Genomic DNA, 20,543 nt, shown 5'->3' on the forward strand with positions numbered 1-20,543 from the left:
GTGGCTACCAACAGTAAACCCCTAGAAAATGGAAGGCGAGGTCTGGGGAGCTTTCTCTCACTGTCAGAGGGAGGAGTCTGCGCCGAGGCCTACAGATTCATCTTGTATGTATCTTGTATGTGATGTATATTTTTTTGCACTCACTCATTGGTTAGCAGTATACTTCGATGAAGAATCTGCCCCTCATCTGCTATTTTCTTTGCACAAATGTACATACTGTTTGCACAGGCGCGTGGCAGCTACACCTCACTCCATCCACCTCACCTCCATCCACCACCTCACTTAGTGACGAGTTGGTCTCTAACCATTCTTCAGAATGAGCGGTCTTGTGCTATGATTATGAACTTTGGATTTAACTGGCTCATGTGTTTCAGTCGGCTGCGGTGGTGCTCCTTGTTGATCCCCGCCCCATCTCACCACCGCTTGATGGGAACGCAGCTCCCTTCCTTTGGCCCTGCCCTGTAGTCCCCCCCCCCCCAACCTCTACACTGTCTGCCCCACTCCAGACCCGAACCACCTGCTTTTCTCCAACGACGCCTGGTTCCATTTGTGTGGAGTAGAATTTCAAACCTAGCAAAGATATCATAAGTCATTTATGAAATGAGAATTGGAGAAGGCTTTGGAGATAATCCTGGAGACCCAAAAATGAGAGGTAGTGGCCTGATACAGACACACAGAGAGCTGTCCACAGAGCCTGACTTCCAGCCTCGGGCTTCCACCTCACGGCCCCCAGATGAACTCTTTCCTAGAGGGGAGACCTGCTGGCCTCCATGCCTCAGCTGTAAGGGACCCCAGGTCTCTGCATCCTGTTCTGTGCTGGGCAGGTTGTACTGTGGTGACAGGGCCACCTCCCAGATTCAGCCCCTGCAGCCTGGCACCGCAGCCAGGGTGAGACGTGACCTGTGTCTTGAGCACTTTTTTTTTTTTCCTTTTCTTTTAGCGTTTGGAGTCTTGCTTTGGGAAATTGCTACGTATGGCATGTCACCTTACCCGGGAATTGACCTGTCCCAGGTGTACGAGCTGCTGGAGAAAGACTACCGCATGGAGCGCCCCGAAGGCTGCCCCGAGAAGGTCTACGAGCTCATGCGCGCATGTGAGCCTTCCCAGCCCGTTTCTACAAGCCTGACTGTGCTCTGTGGGAGATTGTGAGTGTGGGGGCTACACCTAAGCAGCAGCTGAGCAGTCCGGAGCTCTCCGCTCCCACCTGCAGAGCACCTAGCAGAGCTCCACTCCACACACTGTTTTCAATGTGTCTGTATCTTTGTTTACAGATAATGTACACAGGAATTGGCCCGCCTTCTTTCCTTCCTTCCTTCCTTCCTTTTTTTAGTGCTGTTGCGCAGGCTTGAACTCCGGCCTAGATGCTACCCCTTCGCTTTTTCACTCAAGGATGGTGCTCCACCCTTTGACCCATAGCTCCATTTCTAGAGTTTTAGTTGTTAAACTGGAGATAAAAGTCTCATGGACTTTTCTGCCTAGGCTGGCTTTAAAACCTCGATCTTCAGATCTCAGCCTCCTAAGTGGCTAGGATGACAGTTGTGAGCCACTGGCACCCAGCTGTTTTTATGTCTTGAATCACAGATGGGATAGATGGATTCTAGACCTGGGGTTCTTACTAGTAAACTGACATTTGCCTGACTGTAAATGCTGTGCTAGAAGAGCAATAAACACCACACCTAGGTGGTGGTTACCCAGTTCCATTTACATTGTTGACATAGGTATGTGTGGGCCTGTGTGTGTGTATCTGTGTACCTTCGTGGTTTTGATCATCCGGTCATTTCCCTAGCCTTTGTTACCTAGCAGTGCAAGCAGAAAGTGTTGCTATCTATGTCCTGCTCTCTCTCCCTCGGCCTGGGCCCCAGGCAGCTGGGCCCTCGCCCTCTGGGGACAAGTCCTGGCTCTTTGTAGAAGTAAGGCCGGAACACACATCCTCTCACACGAGGACCTCTCTGCCCTGAGGCTGCCAGTTCCAAAGGCTGACTGACCATGCACCTCAAAGAACCAGATGCATTTTAAACTTCAAAATAGCTCACCAAGTGGTCTTCCAAAAAAGATGTATGAATTTATACTCACATCAGAGGTATATAAGGAAAAGAAAATGGGTGGGGAAAGTGACTTTACATTCTTACCAGCACTGGGAGTTCAGGATCCTTTTATTTCTCATTTTAGTCTTAGTTTAGTCAGTATGTGTAGGTGAGCATGGTAGTGTATGCCTGTGGTCCTAGCTCTTAGGAGACAAGAGACTTAAAGTCAAGAGTTGAAGACAGCCATGAGTCCAATTCTCAGTACTAGCACATACACAAAAAAGAGCATTTCAGACTTTGTAAATCTTCAAGTCAAAACAAAGATAGAAATAAGCTGTTTGCCTTGCTGTTTCCCTCTCCGTCCTAGAGCGGGGTTGGGACAAGGTTTGTAAAATGCAGTTTTCACTGTCAGTATATCTCAAGATGTGCAACCCGTATTCCTGCCAGAGTGTGATGTGTACAAATTCTTTTTCTTAGTGCTGGTCCTGGGGCTTGAACTCAGCTCCTTGGTGCTATTTCTCAGGTTTTGTTCCTGAGCTTTTTTGCTCAATTCTAGAGCTCTACCATTTGAACCACCACAGCTTCATTTTCAACTTTTTGGTAGTTAGAGATAGGAGTCTCATGGACTTTCTTTCCAGGGCTGGCTTTGAGCCATGATCTTTAGATCTCCACCCTCCCGATAACCAGGATTACAGGCGTGAGTAACCAGTGCTTGGCTACAAATTCTTAATATCTGTAATAGACCGTAAGGGCATCTGTCCTTTCAACGTCTCAGCGTAAGGCATTGGCAGAGTTGGCATATTTCTCCCATCCAGGCCGTTGCTTGGCTGTTAGCAAGGCCTCACACGTGGTCTCTCTTGGGACTCGTCTGTCCAGGTTGGCAGTGGAGCCCCTCTGACCGGCCGTCCTTTGCTGAAATCCACCAGGCCTTTGAAACCATGTTCCAGGAATCCAGCATTTCAGATGGTAAAGTCTCATCCCCAGTGCCTGGTATGGTGGGCAAAAAGTTGGGTGGTGGCAGCTGTGTAGGTCTTTAGTTCACTCCTGGCCAAAATAGTAAGCCGCACAGTTGTCTGTGACCAGGAGCCCGCGCAGGGACCGTGGTGGCGTGCTGTCTTTTGCCGTCCTGCAGGGTTTTGCAAAACGCTAAGGTGTTTCTCCAGCAGCTGGTCCCTCTTCAGTAACTGTGCAGCTGCCCTCTGTTAGCTTCAAGGGGAAGGAAAGCTCAGTCCAAGCTGGCCTCTGAAAGCTGCTGGCTTCTGTGCTGTCTGATTCTTAGAAGTGGAAAAGGAGCTGGGGAAACAAGGCGTGCGGGGCGCTGCCGGCACCGTGCTGCAGGCCCCGGAGCTGCCCACCAAGACCAGGACCTCCAGAAGAACTGCTGAGCACAAAGACTCCGCCGACGTCCCCGACACGCCCCACTCCCGGGGCCAGGGAGAGACTGGTAGGTGCCCGCCCTGCCCCAGCTGTCCAGGACAGGCAAATAGCCCCCATCCAGCTCTGGAAGGAGGGAAGATTCTCCGCTGCTCCTGGAGCTGGGGCCTTGCCACTCAGCGCAGACAGGCAGAGGTGTTGGGAACAGATCTCTGAGCCCTGCTCTGCAGGCCCAGGAGACACCTGCAGAGCAGGGCCAGCATCCCTGTGGTTTCTGGAAAGAGTGTCCAGATGCTTTTCCCAGCTGCCAGGGCGCTGGGGTCCACTAGGGAGGGCCCGAGAGGTGCCACGGAGGGTCGCGTTAGCACACACGTGGTCCTTCCTGCATGTGGACGCTGCGCGCTGCCAGCGGCTGAGGCACTGGGCTGGCAGAGGCTGCCGCGGACCCAGGTGAGGACTGGGCAGCACCGTGCTGGTGAGATGGGGGAGGGGGGGTGCTCTCCATACACCCCATTTTGGGGGGGATGCTCTCCATACACCCCATTTTGGAGTTTTCACTTTGTTTTGCTTTGTGCCAGTTGTAGCACTTGAACTCAAGGGGCCTTAGCGCTGTCCCTCAGCTTTTGTGCTCAAGGCTAGTGCTTTACCACTTGAGCCACAACTCCACTTCAAGTTTTTTTGGTGGTTAATGGGACATAACAGTGTTACAAACTATAGACATTCCCTGGCAGGGCTGGCTTCAAACCACAATCCTCAGATCTCAGCCTCCTAAGTAGCTAGGATTCCAGGTGTGTGCCACCAGTGCCTGGCCAGGGTTTATATTAGTATTAGTATTATTATTTTGCCAGTCATGGGGCCAGAACTCTGGGCCTGGGCGCTGTCCCTCAGCTCTTCAGGTCTACCACTTAGCCACAGTGCCACTTCCAGCATTTTCTGCTTATATGGTGCTGAGGAATCGAACCCAGGGCCTCATGCATGCAAGGCAAGCACTCTACCACTGAGCCACCTTCCTGGCCCCTTATTATTATTTTTAACCGTTTAGTCCTGTTAATAAGAAGCTAGCTGTCCAGCCTGTCTGTAGGTGCATACATGTTATACAAAGTCTGTGTGTGAGCTGCCATCCCGCAAACAAGCGTGGCACAGGGCCATTTGCTCTTTCTCCCTTCCCTTGGTTGTCCGGGTTTCAGGGCAGAGGGGAGGCAGTGTGAATCTGTGTGTACTAAAAGCAGGCCACGAGCCATCGTGGTGCTGTGGCTGTCTGTGTCCACTGAGGGGGCCCAGTGTCACTCAGTGCTTCTGCCCTGGCTGGCACAGTGCATATCACCAGGCCTGCAACTCCTTGCCGCCCCCTGACGAAGGTTCTGGAAGGCCCCTCCCTGGTCTGGGTGTTCTGAGCCGCCTGATGTAGTGACCGGTGTGGCCAGGACCCTGTGTTCCGAGTGCAGGTCCTGGAGGATGGTCCCCAGGCAGGCCGGAGCTGGGCAACAAGCCAGGTTCCACGTCCACTATCACTCGTGTTCAAAGACTGCCCACTGAAAAATGTGAGGACATCCCTTCCCATTTCCCGAGCATAAGGGTCCTCTGCTGGGCTCCCACGGTACACGGACCCCTCCTCCAGCTATGCCTTTTGGGAGCCTTAGGGCCAGCTGTTTGCAAGCCACAGGCCTGACCCATTGCTTGGCCTTGTCACTTTTACCGACCACAGTGACACTAAAGTGAACCCGTTGGGCTGCGAGACCAGGCCATCGGCCTTCTGTGTCCCGCCCTTCCCGAGCACGTCCATGGCTCCTGACCCCGACAGTGGCTTGAGTTCGGGGCTCAGGTCAGGCCGGACCCCCGTGAGCGCCGCCTTCCGTATCTCACTGACGCCTGCACGGCCGTGGTGTCCTGGCCTGACCTGGCCCGGCCCGGTGAGAAGTGAGAAGCTGCGGAGTGTGGGTGGCGGAGCTAGTCCCCAGCCCCGGCCTGCGCGAGGCCGGGTGCCAGGCCCGAGGCCCCACGGCGAGCGTTGGTCTGGAGTTGTTCATGGCTTCTCTCTGTGTTTCAGAACCCCCGGACCACGAGCCTGCCGTGTCTCCTCTGCTCCCTCGCAAAGAGCGGGGCCCCCCCGAAGGCGGCCTGGCGGAGGACGAGCGCCTCCTGCCCAAAGACAGAAAGACCAACCTGTTTAGCGCCCTGATAAAGAAGAAGAAGAAGATGGCACCAGCCCCACCCAAGCGCAGCAGCTCCTTCCGGGAGATGGACGGGCAGCCGGAGCGCAGGGGCGCCGGGGAGGAGGACAGCCGGGAGATCAGCAATGGGGTGCCCGCGCTCGCCCTCTCCGATGCAGCTGAGGCCACCAAGTCCCCGAAGTCCAGCAATGGAGCCGGTGTCCCCAACGGGGCCTTCCGGGAGGCGGGGGGCTCGGGCTTCCGGTCCCCGCCCCTGTGGAAGACCAGCACGCTCATCAGCAGCCGCCTGGCCGCCGGAGAAGACGAGGGCGGCGGCGGCAGCGGCAGCAAGCGCTTCCTGCGCTCCTGCTCTGCCTCCTGCGTGCCCCACGGGGCCAGGGACACGGAGTGGAGGTCGGTCACGCTGCCTCGTGACCTCCAGTCCACGGGGAGGCAGTTTGACTCGTCCACTTTCGGAGGGCACAAGAGTGAGAAGCCAGCCCTGCCCCGGAAACGAGCCAGCGAGCCCAGGTCGGACCAGGGGGCCCGGGGCGTGACGCCGCCGCCCCGGCTGGGGAAGAGGGGCGAGGAGGCCGCCGACGAGGTGCTCAAGGACCCAGCCGAGCCCAGCCCCGGCTCCAGCCCCCCAACCCTGACTCCCAAAGTCCTGCGTCGCCAGGCCACCACGCTGCCTTCCGGCCTGCCCCACAAGGACGAGGCCGGGAAGGGCAGTGGCTTGGGGACCCCTGCTGCAGCTGAGCCAGTGTCCCCCAGCAGCAGAGCGGGTGCTCCCGGGGGCCCCAGCAAGGTGCCCCCAGAGGAGTCCCGAGTGAGGAGGCACAAGCAGTGCTCCGACTCACCGGGTCGAGACCGAGACCGGGGCAGGCTGTCGAAGCTCAAGCCCGCCCCGCCGCCGCCACCGCCCGCCGCCTCGGGGAAGGCCGGGAAGCCCACGCAGAGCCCGGGCCACGAAGTGGCCGCTGAGGCGGCCTCCACCACCAAAGCAAGAGCCACAAGCCCAGCCGTGGAGGCTGCGCACAGTGAGGCCGCCAAACCCAGCCAGCTGGGAGAGGGCTTCAGGAAGCCCGCGCCCCCGTCTGTGCCAAAGCCACAGTCCGCCACCAAGCCACCAGGAGCTCCCACCAGCCCAGCCCCTGCGCCGAGCACCCTGCCAGCAGCCCCCTCCGCCCTGGCGGGGGACCCGTCCTCCACCGCCGCCTTCATCCCCCTCATTTCAACCCGTGTGTCTCTGCGGAAGACGCGCCAACCCCCCGAGCGCCTCGCCAGCGGCGCCATCACCAAAGGCGTGGTTCTGGACAGCACAGAGGCGCTGTGCCTGGCCATCTCCAGGAACTCGGAGCAGATGGCCAGCCACACCGCCGTGCTGGAGGCCGGCCAGAACCTCTACACCTTCTGTGTGAGCTACGTGGATTCCATCCAGCAGATGAGGAACAAGTTTGCCTTCCGAGAGGCCATCAACAAACTGGAGAACAACCTCCGGGAACTGCAGATCTGCCCCGCGCCCGCGGGCAGCGGCCCGGCCGCCACGCAGGACTTCAGCAAGCTCCTCAGCTCGGTGAAGGAGATCAGCGACATCGTGCAGAGGTAGCAGCAGCCAGCGGCCACGCCAGCCGGAGCCACCTGCGGCCCCCACATGACCCACAGGACCAGCGAGCCGGCCCGGGCTGGGGCTCTGCGCCAGGCCGAGCAGGGCCCCAGAGTCTAGCTACTACCTACACTGTGCACCAGCCACCCCGCACCACTCACCAGCCTGGCTCCCTGGGCCATCTGGGCCCTGGTAGCATCTGTGGAGTTCCCGCCTGTGGCGTGGATGGTAGCTGCCACGCAGAGCTCACCGGGCTCTGCCCGGAGCTTCCCACCCAGCTGCGAGGCCCGCGATGGCAACTGTGCCTGGCGACTCTTTCTGTGTCCATGGCTTCACACACACACACACACACACACACACCGTGAAGAACCACCCTGGGGTGTGCACGGCAGCGCTGCTGGCCGGTTGCCCACCCTCCCCTGCCCGGGCCCTGCGCCAGTGCTCCCCTGCCCTGAAGGACAGCTGTAGATTGGAGGGACTCGGGGTGCTAGGGCCACACCGCCACAGGGGGGTGCTGAGGGCTGGAGCAGCCGTGGCAGGCATCCTCCGTCCTCTCGCGGACCGCACTGTGAATCCTGGATAGAAAGCTTGAGTCAGGGGTCCGGGCCTGGCCGGTGCCGGCCAAGCTCACCAGAGCACCAGGGACCCATCTTGTACACACCTGGGTGCCCAGAAAGGTCTGGATTTCTGACCCATCTCCTTCCTTCCCCCAACTCTAAGATAAAGTGGGTTCCTGTTGGGCCCTTCTGTGGCCTCCTGGAGCTCCGGGGCAGGAGGCAGGGGGGCCGGCTCCGGGCCTACCACTGTGAGCAGCGCCCAGAGCTGGCCACACAGCCTCGGGTTTCTGTCGAGTGATCAGGGTGTGTTGGGAAAAACCACAAACACGGGAAACCCAGGAAGTAATCAGAAGTCCCGGGACTAGCCAGGAGCAGAGCCAAGGGCAGAGACTGGCACAGGGGCCGCCTTAGCCGTGGCTGCCAGCCGTGACCCCGAGCAGCCCTCCACGTGGGCCGGTGGCCAGGAGACACCTGTCACCCGGCGCCTCGGCGCCTCCTCCCACAGCCCATCCAAACGCCCTCCGGAGCCATGTTTCCTTGGGGGGGGGGGGGTTCACGTGGCCCACACGGCCTGCCGTCTCTGTGCCCCAAAGGCTGCTCGGCAGCCCCAGGCAGGCAGTGCCACACCGCCAGCGGCCTTACAGACACGCCAGATGTCCCCCCAGGCACCAGACGCCCCCACCCGACCGCCATGTCCCCCAGGTACTGGTCTCTTGTTAACACGACGTGCCACTATATTTTGCATTTATACTTTGGTATTACACTCTTTTATAGACGTGCTCTTTTATAAATGACGTGTAAATAGTGTCCCACCGAGCTCCCTTCTGGAATGCAGCCGTGTCCCCCTTCTTTTTTTGGTCCAGTACATTTTGTCCCTGTATATGACTGTGTTTTTGAATTCGAATCTCCCTCTGTAGTATTTTTTGAATAAATACGTGTTTACAGAATTCCTGGCAGACGGCTTGTCTGGCTGCTACCTTGAGGAAGGGGTGGGTGAGTTCCACTTTCCCATGGGCCAAGGCCCAGCTCGGGGTTCCACAGAAGAGAGCAGGGGTGTACCCACCCCACCCGGCTGCCTGCGCCAGCCAATGCCCGCACCTCCAGCATCCTCGTCCTTCAGCCCGGTGCACAGGCGTGGTGTCCGGCTCTACCCAGGCCTTTCCTGGGTCCTGGGCACTCAGCCTCCCAGAGCCACGGGGCGTTGCCTCTGCCCTTGCGTGGGCCGCGTCCGGCGGGCTGCTCTGCCGGGCAGGGCCAGGTTCCCTCCTCGCTGCAGCGTTCCTGCCCGGCCTCAGCTCACTCGCCATCCCTCGTGATCCTCATGCCGGGGTGAGGGGGGGGGGGGTGACCGGTGTGGACTCCCATGCTGGCCCATGAGAGCTGGGGAGGGGACGCTGGGGAAGCCCACCCCTCCCCCGAGCCCCGGGGAGCCGCTGAGCATGCCATCGGAGGCCCTGCCTGGGGGCATGGGCTGGCTCTGGCTCCTAGCCAGGTGGGTGCTGGCACACTCGGGGTTGGTGACACTTCCTACACGGGTGCCGTGACAGCTTCCGCAGGTGTCCTGCGTCCCCACATGGGGCCTTGTACCCCTCCCCCGACGAGACAGGTCCCTTTGAGGGGCGCAGAAGCTAAAGCTCAGAGCCGGGAAGCCATTGGCCAAGGTCACACGGCAGGTGTCAGCTTGTGCCTTGCAGAGCAGACTGGTTCACAGCGGCGCTCTGCTCACCCCTGTGGCGGGCACTGGCAGCGGCAAAGTCCACAGGTGGGGGGCGGGGGGGCGGCAGCCTCCGGCAGGGCCTCAGTTGCTTCCAAAACCTCACCTTGGCTAGTGGAGACCCTAGGTGGGACCCGGCTGACATGACATTGTCCTCATCACTTCTGCCCTCTGCCCCGGTCACCTGAGCCCCTGGCCAGGCCTCCTGCCCTCTGTGGCCCCACAGGGGCCCCAAGGAGGTGTGGCTTCAGAAGCACCTGGTAGGGGCTTCAACTCAGGCTTGAACTCAGGGTCTGGGTGCTGTCTCTGAGCTTTATTTTGCTCAAGGCTGATGCTCTTCCACTTGAGCCACAGCTCCACTTCTGGCTTTTGGGTGGTTTATTGGAGGAAAGAGTATCAGCTGGTTTGGAACTGCATTCCTCAGATCTCAGCCTCCTGAGTAGCTAGGCTTACAGGCGTGAGCACCAGCACCCGGCTCAGGAATCTGTCCTGTGGCATTTTTGGCACTGGGTTAGGGGGTAGCAGCTCCCTCCTGCTCACCACAGCAGCAGTCTCAGGGGCCCATCTCGTTTTCCTTGTGTGTTTTAATACTATTTCAGACACTGTCCATTTGAGCAGCTAGCTGTCTTTAGGTGGACTCATGGGGAGGAGGCGTCTTTTGTGTCCACAGTAAACTCTGCATGGCTCAGCGTGCCCCAGGCTGGGGCCGAGGAATGCTGGTTTCCAGGCCCCTGGAGTGGGAGGAACTTGAATCTCTGGCCGCAGCGTGAAGGCTTTCCAGAGTCTGTCTCACCTTGGGCAGCGGGGAGCGGGGAGGGCTTTCCCGGTGAGCAGTGGGCCAGGCCCAGACCTCGGCCGCGCCAGGGCCAGGGGTTGAAGAGGGAGTTTAGCCAGCGCAGCAGCAGCTGTGTAGCAGATCCGTGCCCTTGGTTGTCTGAGTGATGGAATTTTCAGGGTTACACGGAGCTCGGTGCACACGCCAGCTGGAGGGAATGGCTGTGCTGTTGTTTAGTGGTGAAAACGGGGCGATAGTTTCTCCTTCCAAAGCCGCCCCCGCCCCCACCCCCGCCCCCATTTGCTTCACCCCAGGCTTCTCCATCAAGGTTAACTGAATTTTGCTCAATGAAGAACCAGCCAGGCTAGGGGTACAGCTTGGTGGTGGAGCCTGCCCAATATGCTCTGGCCCCACACCCAGCATTGCAAAACAAAGAAGTAAAATAAAATAGAAATCAAACCCAGACAGGACATGCCCACGCGGGACGTGAGCTGTGCCCAGACAGGACATGCCCACGCGGGACGTGAGCTGTGCCCAGACAGGACATGCCCACGCGGGACGTGAGCCGTGCGAGGCGCTCACAGGGCGCAGCTGCCCTCCGGGTTCTTAGAAATGGTGACGGTGGACAGCTCCTGTCACAAACCAGCACCCAAGGAAGCTGGGGCCAGGGGCGCACACCTGTAATCCCAGGAAGCTGAGCTCTGAGGATCCCAGTTCAAAGACAGCTCAGGCAGAAAAGTCTGTGAGCCTTACCTCCAAGTACCCAGCAGAAAAGAAAAAAAAAGAAAGTGGAACTGTAGCTCAAGTGATGGAATGCCTGCCTTGAGTAAAAAAGCTAATGGACTGTGAGTGCCCAGGCCCTGAGTTCAAGTTTTACTGGCACCTAGAAAAAGGGAGGGAGGAGCCGGGCACTGGTGGCTCACGCCTGTCATCCTAGCTACTCAGGAGGCTGAGATCTGAGGATCATGGTTCAAAGATAGCCCAGGCAGAAAAGTCCATGAGACTCTTATCTCCAATAAACCAGTAGAAAACCAAAAGTGGCGCTCTGGCTCAAGTGGTAGAGTGCTTGTCTTGAGTGCAGGGACAGTGCCCAAGCCCAGAGTTCAAGCCCCATGACCAACACAAAGAAAAAAGAAAAAGGGAGGAAGGAAAAGGAAGGAAGGAGAGAGAAAGGAAGGAAAGGAGGGCGGCTGGGAAGGTGGCTCAGTGGTAGAGTGCTTGCCTTGCATGTGGGTTCTATTCCTCAGCACCACATGAGCAGAAAAAGCCAGAGGTGGTGCTGTGGCTCAAGTGGTAGAGCGCTAGTTTTTAGCTGAAGAGCTGAGGGACAGTGCCCAGGCCCAGAGTTCAGGCCCACGACCAACAAAAAAAGGGAAGGAGGAAAGGAAAGGAAGGAGAGAAGGAGGGAGGGAGGGAGGGAGGGAGGAGGCAGGCAGGCAGGCAGGTGGCATGCTGCACGGCCAGGTGTGCCACCTCCACGCCCTTGCCCCTTCCGGCCAGCCTGCTTCGGGTTCCTCTCTGTCACCCTTCATGAAGTGATTTTCTGGCTGCTGAGGACTGAGCTGCTACTGGGGAATGTAAGTCACTAATAGAACGGAAAACACCGAAACGCGCCCAGGTACCAAGCTGGGCCGGGCCCAGTGTGATTCTAAAAGGCTAATAAAAATCCACCAATTAATGGTGACAGCTCAATGGAAAATTATTCAATTGTGAGCAGGGGCGAGCACCTCGGGAGAGGAGGCGGGGAGATGTTGCTATGGTAACATCAATATAAGTCCTCATCTCAGCAGTGGCAGCCAGCCCCGGAGAGAGCAGCTTCTGACTGGCGTGTCTGACGGGGCCTGGGGTGCCACAGCTGTGTTTAAAGGGGTGCTGCGGGCTCCCCCTCCCAAGGTGAAGCCGTCATGTTCCTGGTGCTCTTTACTCTGAGAAAACCAGGGAAGGGGCAGATGAGACGGAAGAAGCGCGCAGCATGCCCGTGTTTCTCGGCCCGGATGCCAATTAAGGGGACGGGAGGAAGGTGCGCGGGCACAGCTAGCACGATTCCAATCTCCCCGAGGCAAAGGCACTCCAACAACTCAAGAAAAGGAAGTTTCTAGGGCCCAGAGGACCTGGAGAGAAGAGGCCAGCATCCCATTACGTTCTGCAGTTGTTACAACTTTTATTTCCAACACATTCATATTTTGAGCATTCGCAATGCAGCCTCGCTGAAGCAAAAACACCTTCCCTCCTCATTAGTGCCCCGGGGGACTCTGCTGAGAAAGTCGGAGCCACGGCCACCAGAGGGTGGACGGCCGGCCCGAAGGGCAGCACCACGCCAACGCCAGGCTTTCCTGACAAAGGGATCTTGTGTAAACAGGCTGGAGAGGAAGAGTGGGGCTTTGGGTTTGTTTGTTTGTTGCATTCTGTTTTAGTGAGGGGGCTGTGTGTGTGTGTATGTGTGTGTATGTGTGTGGTGATGGTGAGGGTTTGTTTAGTTGTGGGCCTTCATGTTGAATTTCAGAGCCACACTCTGAACCGGGTGGAACTTTCTCGTTTGCAGCAATCCTTTGCCTGTCAGCTCCCATTGTCCCCATGGAGACAGAACTTTGATAACTGCACAGCAATCATAGACAACCTCCTTGGACCGGAGCCGCACAGCCAGCTCTGCCTAGCCGCGGCCCAGCCACAGCTTTGCTGCCTGCCCCGGGGGCCGGCGGCCCGGGCCCGGGAACAGGGGGCTGAGACGGGGGCGAGCAGCAGCCTTTGTTGCTGTGTGTGTGTGTGTGTGTGTGTGTGTGTGTGTGTGTGTGTGTGTGTGTGTGTGTGTGTGTGTGTGTGTGTGTGTGTGTGTGTGTGTGTGTGTGTGTGTGTGTGTGTGTGTGTGTGTGTACCTGGGCGCTGTCCCTCATCAGCTTTTTCAGAAAAGGCTAGCACTCTACCACTTGAGCCACAGCTCCACTTCTGACTTTTTCCTGGCTCGTTGATGAGTCACGGCCTTTTCTGCCCGGGCTGGCTTTGGGCTGTGGCTCTCCGATCCCAGCCTCCTGAGTAGCTAGGAAGTTTTCTTTGTTTTTGCTTCAGCGAAGTTGGAGATCAAAAGCAAAGCACAGCCAGCCTGTCCTAGGCCGAGAGCTCAGCACATCGATGTCCTGGGCGCTCGGCCTCGAGGCTGGAGAAGACAGAGTTGGTGCCAGGAGTGGACAGGGCGAGGGCTGGTCCCCGAAGCAGTCCCTCCTGGCCGCCCGGCCGCTTCACCGTCGGCCGAAGCGGAAGTTGAAGCCGCCTTTCTTCCTGCTGAGGTTTTGGAGCTCCTGCGCCAGGTTCCCTAAGAGGCTGCTGGTCTTCTCACCGGCCTCGGGCGGGAGGTCGCTGGCCTTCGCTTCAGACTGCCTCCTCAGGCGTAAGCCAGCGTGTTCTCTGCCAGATGCCTGTGTATCCTTGGCCACCCGGAGCAAGGCCCGTGGCTGGCGTGGCCCTGGCCGCTGGGAGTCTGCCCACACCAGGCCAGGCCCGTGGGCCTCGGCCAGGGAGGCCCAGGCCAGCTCGGCTCCGGCAGCTTCTGCAGGCTTCCTTTCACTCAGCTGGGGAAAGCAGGTGCCCAGCGCCAGGAGGAGGAGGAAGGTCAGGAAGCAAGGACCCCGCATCTGACCAGAGAGAAGAGAGGAACGAGTAAAACGCAGGCCCCACGTCTAACTGTCCCTCAGTCCCTGTCCACCGCCGCCCCAGGGCCTGGCAGCCTCCAGGCTGCCTCGGACACAGCCCTTTTTCTTTTTCTTTTTTTTTAATCAGTCGTGGGGCTTGAACTCTGGGCCTGGGCGCTGTCCTCAGCTCTTCAGCTCAAGGCGAGCGCTCTACTGCTTGAGCTACAGCGCCACTTCTGGTTTTAAAAGTCTCGCGGACTTTTCTGCCCGGGCTGGCTTTGAACCGTGATCCTCAGATCTCGGCCTCCTGAGCAGCTCGGATGACAGGCGGGAGCGCGCGGATCAGGCCTCTGTTGCAGGCTGGGGAGCTGGCTGCACCAGTTAGGCGGCGGGCTGTGTCTCCTGCAGCCCCTGTGGCCGCCGCTCGGGTCTGTGACCCCCCAGCTCCGGCACAGCTCCCAGCAGCGTCCCGGTGACCCCCAGAGAACTCGGGACACCTGAGCTCTTTTCTCCTCTTATTAGAATTATCGACCCCCGGGGCCCTGTTGTGTGAGAGCCGTGGGCGGGCCGGGAGACCTGGCAGTCAGTGTGTGTATTCCGGATAACGAATGGATCCAGCTAAGCCGGTTAGCGGGGACGCGCCACCGCCTTAAGAAGCTTCTCCTGATATCCAGAGATGGGTTTAGTGGTCCTGGCCACCGGGGGAGAAGCGGGGAGGGGGGGCAGGTGTGGGGGTAGGTGGTTCCGAGCACGATGCCTGGGCCCTGGCCGCCCGGGCGCTGCGGGCAGGCACTGCCGCCGGCAGGGAGCTGAGCTCAAGGCGAAGTGCAGCGGTGCTGGGAGCAGACGGTGGGCCCTCGCTCAGCCGCTGCCCTGGGCCCCTGCGAGGACGGCAGATGGGGCAGAATCAGGGGCTGCTGCCCTGCTTGGCGGCCCCCGCCCCGTCCGGTAATAAATACCGTGAGTGAGCAGGCCCCTCCGGTCCTCTGCAAGAAGCTGGATTCAAGCGCGCCTTCCAGAAATTCCCCAAGGCTCTTTCCAGAAAGGGCTCCCTTGAAAACATTTCAAAGAAGCGAACACAGTCACAAAGCCTCAGAAAACAACAAAAGGGCCTCGCTCTCGGCTGGGCTCCGGGGTCCCTGGGGCTGCTGCCTGCAAGCCTCCTTCCGCAGGGCTGTGGAGTGGGGGGCTGTCCCGGGCGGTGCTGGGGCCGCGTCTCCGCTGTCCCTACACAGAGCGTGGCCCTGGCTTCTGCATCTGTGAAAAAGGACTTCTTTGGGGGTAGGGGACGCTGGTACTGGGGTTTGGACTCGGGGTCTGGACACTGTCCCTTAGATTTGTCACTCTAAAGCTGGCTATCACTTGAATCCCAGCTCCACTTCTGGCATTTTTGCTGGTGAATTGGAAGGAAGAGTCTCATGACCTTGAACTGAGAACCTCACCTCTCAGCCTCCTGAGTAGCTAAGACTCCAGGTCCGAGCCCTGGGTCCCTGGCACCAGAAGTGGCCTCTCTCCCCTTTCGAGGGTCATCTACCCTTTCAGGGCATGGATAGAAGTTGGGGGTCCTTGAGCTCTGAGAATTGGGATCCAGCACAGACTGGGTCATCAGGCCCCGCTATCCAGGAGGCCGCAGGCAAAGCCCAGGGCGCTGGGCCGGGCTGGCAGTGGCTCGGGCGGCCTGTGCTGTGCATAGCCAAGTCTGGGGGTTTGAGCCCTTCTGCGTGCTTTGCCCGCCCGCACCCGGGCTGTACTCACCCCGCTGCTGGGCCGCTGATCCGTGGCCTGGCGTCGACCGGGCAGAGCTTCTCAGTCTGTCGCGGATGTGCGGCTCCCGGCTGCCCTGGGTGTTATATAGGCCACGGGGCATCCTGGCCCCGGGGCTGCCTGATTGCTTCACATTCCTGGGCCTGCGATTCCTTTAGGGGAGGCTGGCGGTGAAGGAGGACGTGCGGATGGACACAGGCAGACCGGATGCGGGGTGACGCCAGGGGTGGATGCTGCCCTTTGGACAAGAGCGGTGGCATCATTAGCTGGGAGCTGTGGACGCAGCCCCTCAAGTGCCTGGGCGGAAGCGTGTCCCCCCCCGCAGTGCGGACTGTGTGGGCGCCCCCCCAGAGCAGACTCCTCGCCATGCACACCTGCTGCCCGAGGGCCTCCCAGGTCCCCCTTTTTCCGTGTCCTGCCTGCTCTGCAGCTTTAGGGCAGGCCAAGGGCCCCCCCCCGCTTCTAGGGGGATGGGGACGGGGCCTCACAGGCCTGTGGCCCCAGTGTTCCCCCTTCGCAGCTGCCCGGGGCCAGGCCCACAGCTCGGGTTTGTCACAGGGCTGAAGGGCGCCCAGCACAGTGGCAGCGGGGCGCTTCCCAGTGCCCCCCCCGTCCCCGTCCCCTTTGAGTCTGGGTGTCTGCACCCAAGGGGCTGGGTGACCTCCGGGTCACTTTGGGCCAAGCTGGGTCCCCGCTGGCAGCTACGAGGCGAGGGCTGGCGTCCGGGTGCGGGAAGAGCAGCCAGGCGCCAGGAGTTCGTGGCCAGGCAAAGCGGGGACACTTGCTGAGTGGGAAGTGGCCTTCGGGAAGGGGCAGTTTTCTGGAAGGTTCCCTGGGAAGCCATCCTGCCTCATTTCTCCCGGTGGTGTTTTGGGAGGCCTCTGGGGCTGGACAGTCACAGCGGCCAGGGCCCAGGCCCAGTCCACCTGGGAAGACACAGAGCCTGCAAGCTGCAGCCGCCGCTGGGGCGTGGGCACCGAGAGGGTGATGGCAGGAGGGGGGCTGGGCGGGCAAGGGGGCGTGGCCCTGCAGGGAGGCGGTGGCAGAGGCCATGGACCAGCCCAGGGGTCTGTCCCCCCGGCCCCGGCTTCAGCTCTGTGGCCCAACGTGAGCTGCCCCAGCCAGCTGGTCCCCAGTTCTGTTTGTGGGGGGGCTTGGCCCTGGCAGGTGTGAGGTGTGGGGGCTCCCCACCGGCACCTCCACCCCTGTTCTTCCCACAAGGGCCCCACCATCCTTCGAAAACACTGGAGTTTGTTAAATAACTCAGGACCTTGTTAGCCCGTAAGCCTCACATTGGTTTTATGTAGTCAGTAGAGACTATTCCTAATAAAGGGGCTACTGGGTCTTCATAAAGAAGTTTAAGTGGCACCAGTGCCCACGCCTGTAATCCCAGCTACTCAGGAGGCCGAGATGTGAGGATCGCAGTTCAAAGCCAGCCCAGGCAGGAAAGTCCATGAGACTCTTATCTCCAATGAACCACCCCAAAGCCGGAAGAGCTGTGGCTGGAATGATAGAGTGCTAGGCTTGTGCAAATAAGCTAAGGGACAGGCCCCAAGTTTTAAAAAAAGTACTGGCCTCCCCACAAAAAAAGAAGAAAAAGAGCCTCCATGCTCCAGACCTCCAGTCCCAGCCTGAGAGGCCTGGAGCACAGACAGCGCATTCCCGGGGCCACAGTGAGGGCCAGGCGTAGCCTTGGCCATGCCCCCCCCCAGGTCACGAGTTGCACTCCTATCTGTGGAGCTGGCCCCAATGAGTCAGACAAGACCAGTCACACACCTATTGAGCTGGCCTCCCAGGGGCAATCCTAGAACACCTGTGGCTCACCACCCCCTGCCCGCCCCCCGCTCCTTCCCCCCTACCCCATCACGTGGCATGGGGTCAGGGCTGGAGGCAGAGGAGGCCAGGTCACAAGACTTTATTGGTTCAGGAACACATACATCACCAAGAGCACACAGCCACCACGTGACGTCTGCCCGCAGCAGTGAGTGCCACGCCGGCCCTCGGGGCTTCTCCCCCTCCCCGGCCCCTCCGCCACCCAGAGGCCAGAGGCAGGACCTTGCTTCTCTGGTTTGCAGTCTCAGAGCTGGGCCTCCGAGTCTGGGCCTTCACACACATGGAGATGGAGACAGACCAAGCAGGCAGCCGGCACTTGCTCAAAGCCCTGTGTCATCTCCCCATCCCGGCTCCGCCAGTGCCCGGAGCACCCGACCCGCCAGGCCACGCCCCAGCCTCCCGCACACCCCTGCCCTCCGCTGCTCGGGCCGCATCCCCTCTGTCCACATGGGGTGGCAGTCCGTGTTGGTGCTGCTGGCCAGCTCGCGGATCTCCGGCTGCACCCAGAGCTGTCCCTGTGTGCCCAGTCCTCGTGGTGACCGTGGTGCCCAGGCTGCCGACGGCCTCGCTCTGACCAGCCAGCCGGAGGCCTCGTGGATGAGGGTGGGAGGTGGTGAGGGGCACCAGGGTGAGGCAGGCCTGGAGCTTCACTTCCACCCCTATTCACGGGGGGGGGGGGGGGTGGGAGGGGCAGTCCGTTCCGTCCTTCACCCGGGCTCCAGGCTTCCTTCTCAGAGGCGGGCCCCCGGCCATGTCCACGGAGCCGGCCTGGAGCCCTCCCCGGCTCTGCGCTGCTCGCCAGGCAAGCAGGGAAGGCCAGGCGCCAGGAGACATCCCGGGCATCCCACAGCCCAGCCGTCAAGCCAGGCCCAGCAGGGGCGATGTTCGGTGGCCCAGGGCCCCTTGCATAGCCCGGCCGCCGCCGTGGTCCCAGCAGGCTCTCCCCGCATCTGTGTCCTGTGGTCACTCTCAAATCAGGTGAGGGTCACCTGCTGCTGTGTTCTGCGGCCAGGTCCGGCCCAGGAGGCCCCAGCGCCCCCCCCCCCCCACATGTCCGCAAAGCAGCACCACACTACGGGAGTGTGCTTGATGACACATCAGAAACACGTGGGGCTGGCGGCAGGGCCCCCAAGATGAACTGGGGTCCCACCTATTTCTACCATGAGACTAGGGGAGCCCCCTGCCCTGCTCCCCTGGTTTTTAGAGAATGAGGAAAGGGGGGTCCTTTCATGGTGTGTGTGTGTGTGTGTGTGTGTGAGAGAGAGAGAGAGAGAGAGAGAGAGAGAGAGAGAGAGAGAGAGAGAGAGCGAGTACTGGGGCTTGAACTTTTGCTTGGCTTTTTTTGCTCAGGGCTGGTGCTCTACCATATGAGCCACACTTCTACTTCTAGCTTTTTGCTGGCGGTAAGTCTCCAGAGGTAAGTCTCATGGATTGTCTACGTGGGTTGGCCTCAAACTTCAATCCTCAATCTCAGCCTCCTGAGACTACAGATGTGAGCTATTAATGCCCAGCTCCTTGCACGTCTTGTTACATCATTTTGGTTCAGAGGAAGCTTCCGGTGTCAGCTCTGCTGCCCGCGTGGATGGCCGCGCTGTGAATGCCAGCTGCAGTGAGGGTCTTTGCACAGCGCCAGGGCCCTCTGGGCACACGTGGGCACTGGGAGGGGACGTGGGTACTGGGAGGGCACGTGAATGGAGCCCCACGGCCCCACTTACCGCCTCCTGTCACCCAGCCTCCGCCCCAGGAGTGCCCACGTGGGCAGCTTCCCAGCTTGGGGCTCCCCACGCGCTCAGGGAAGCACCCAGGCTTCACACTATAGCCCCCCAAGTGCCTGGGCCTCCGACGCTGCCTCTACACGGCGGTCCCTGAGGTCTGCGGGGCTCACCTGCGGCTGGGGGCAGCTCAGCAGTGCGTGGACATGGGAAGGGCTCCACGCGGTATCCAGGAAGTGCTTGGGCCCCTGCCTCGGTCTCCCCCAGGCCCCCAGCCCGCCCTCCTGCCACTCAGCCTTGACTGGCCCACGGTGACCAGCAGGGGCAGCCTCCCCCAGACAGCAGCCTCTAGGCTGGCCCGGCCTCCCTCCTGCTGGGCCTCCGGAAGTCCATCCTTGAGTGCGGGGGAGGGGGAGGGGTTCACGCACTGACCCACAGCTGCCTCAGCTCTGGCCGGGAAAACCAAGACGTTGTCCAAGAGGCTGGGCCCAAGTCTGGGGTGCAGGCTCTGCCTTCGCTGCCCCTCCCCGCCCCCCCAGGCTGGAGAGAGGAGGCCAGAGGAGAGGCAAGGCTGGAGGAGCGGTGAGGCCAGAGAGGCGGGCCGGAGCCCTGGCTTTGCAGGAGGATTGGCTGGGGTCTCGTTGTGCAGGGCGCTCAGTCTTGGGGTGCAAGCTGCTGTGGGGTGCAGGGCACAGGCGGCCGTCAGTCCACAATGCAGGGCTGGGGGGGTCTCCAGGCACGAGGGGGGGAGCATGCGCTGGGAAGGCCAGTGGGCCTCAAAAACCCAGAAGGCCCTTCTGACGGCCAGGGGGTTCTGCCCACCATGCCAGGTGCTGGCTCAGCCAAGTGGGGTGCTGCCTGGGGACCCCATCGAGAGCCAGGGCTGGAAGCCGGCCCTCTGTGGTCCCTGCTCGGTGACAGCAGCCCACGCAGGAGCCAAAGTCTGTGTGGGCAGAGTCTGGGGTCAGGCTGCCCGCTGGGCCTCAGCCGAGGTCAGCTGCCGCACAGGGGCCTGTGGGGGGCAGTGCGCACCCCACTTTACCAGGGAATGAGTGTGGGTGCCGGCCTGGGCCCCCCCAGGTCAGAGGTGCATGGGGGCGGGGGAGGTGCGTGAGGGCCCGGGGTGTAGGGCAGGCGGGGGTGGGTGAGGTTGGGGGTCCAGGCGGGGCTGGCGGGGCAGGCGGGGGTGGGTGAGGTTGGGGGTCCAGGCGGGGCTGGCGGGGGTGGGTGAGGTTGGGGGTCCAGGCGGGGCTGGCGGGGGTGGGTGAGGTTGGGGGTCCAGGCGGGGCTGGCGGGGGTGGGTGAGGTTGGGGGTCCAGGCGGGGCTGGCGGGGGTGGGTGAGGTTGGGGGTCCAGGCGGGGCTGGCGGGGGTGGGTGAGGTTGGGGGTCCAGGCGGGGCTGGCGGGGGTG

General features: G+C 60.5%; 1 protein-coding gene across 2 annotated transcripts in view; it reads left to right on the plus strand.

Moving 5' to 3' along the window:
- The window catches only part of Abl1 (ABL proto-oncogene 1, non-receptor tyrosine kinase), a 120,017-nt gene extending 111,359 nt beyond the window's left edge, over nucleotides 1-8,658 (plus strand). For both annotated transcript variants that reach the window (XM_070014854.1, XM_070014855.1), the window contains exons 8-11: nucleotides 941-1,093; nucleotides 2,901-2,990; nucleotides 3,304-3,468; nucleotides 5,446-8,658. In XM_070014854.1, the coding sequence (XP_069870955.1) occupies nucleotides 941-1,093; nucleotides 2,901-2,990; nucleotides 3,304-3,468; nucleotides 5,446-7,157 (2,120 nt within the window). In that variant the 3' untranslated portion in view covers nucleotides 7,158-8,658. The remainder of the gene's footprint in view (nucleotides 1-940; nucleotides 1,094-2,900; nucleotides 2,991-3,303; nucleotides 3,469-5,445) is intronic.
- Nucleotides 8,659-20,543: the final 11,885 nt, after the last annotated feature.

This window comes from Dipodomys merriami, unplaced genomic scaffold, assembly GCF_024711535.1.
Source record: "Dipodomys merriami isolate MVZ:Mamm:240054 unplaced genomic scaffold, mDipMer1.0.p SCAF_11, whole genome shotgun sequence".
NCBI classification, from domain to species: Eukaryota; Metazoa; Chordata; class Mammalia; order Rodentia; family Heteromyidae; genus Dipodomys; species Dipodomys merriami.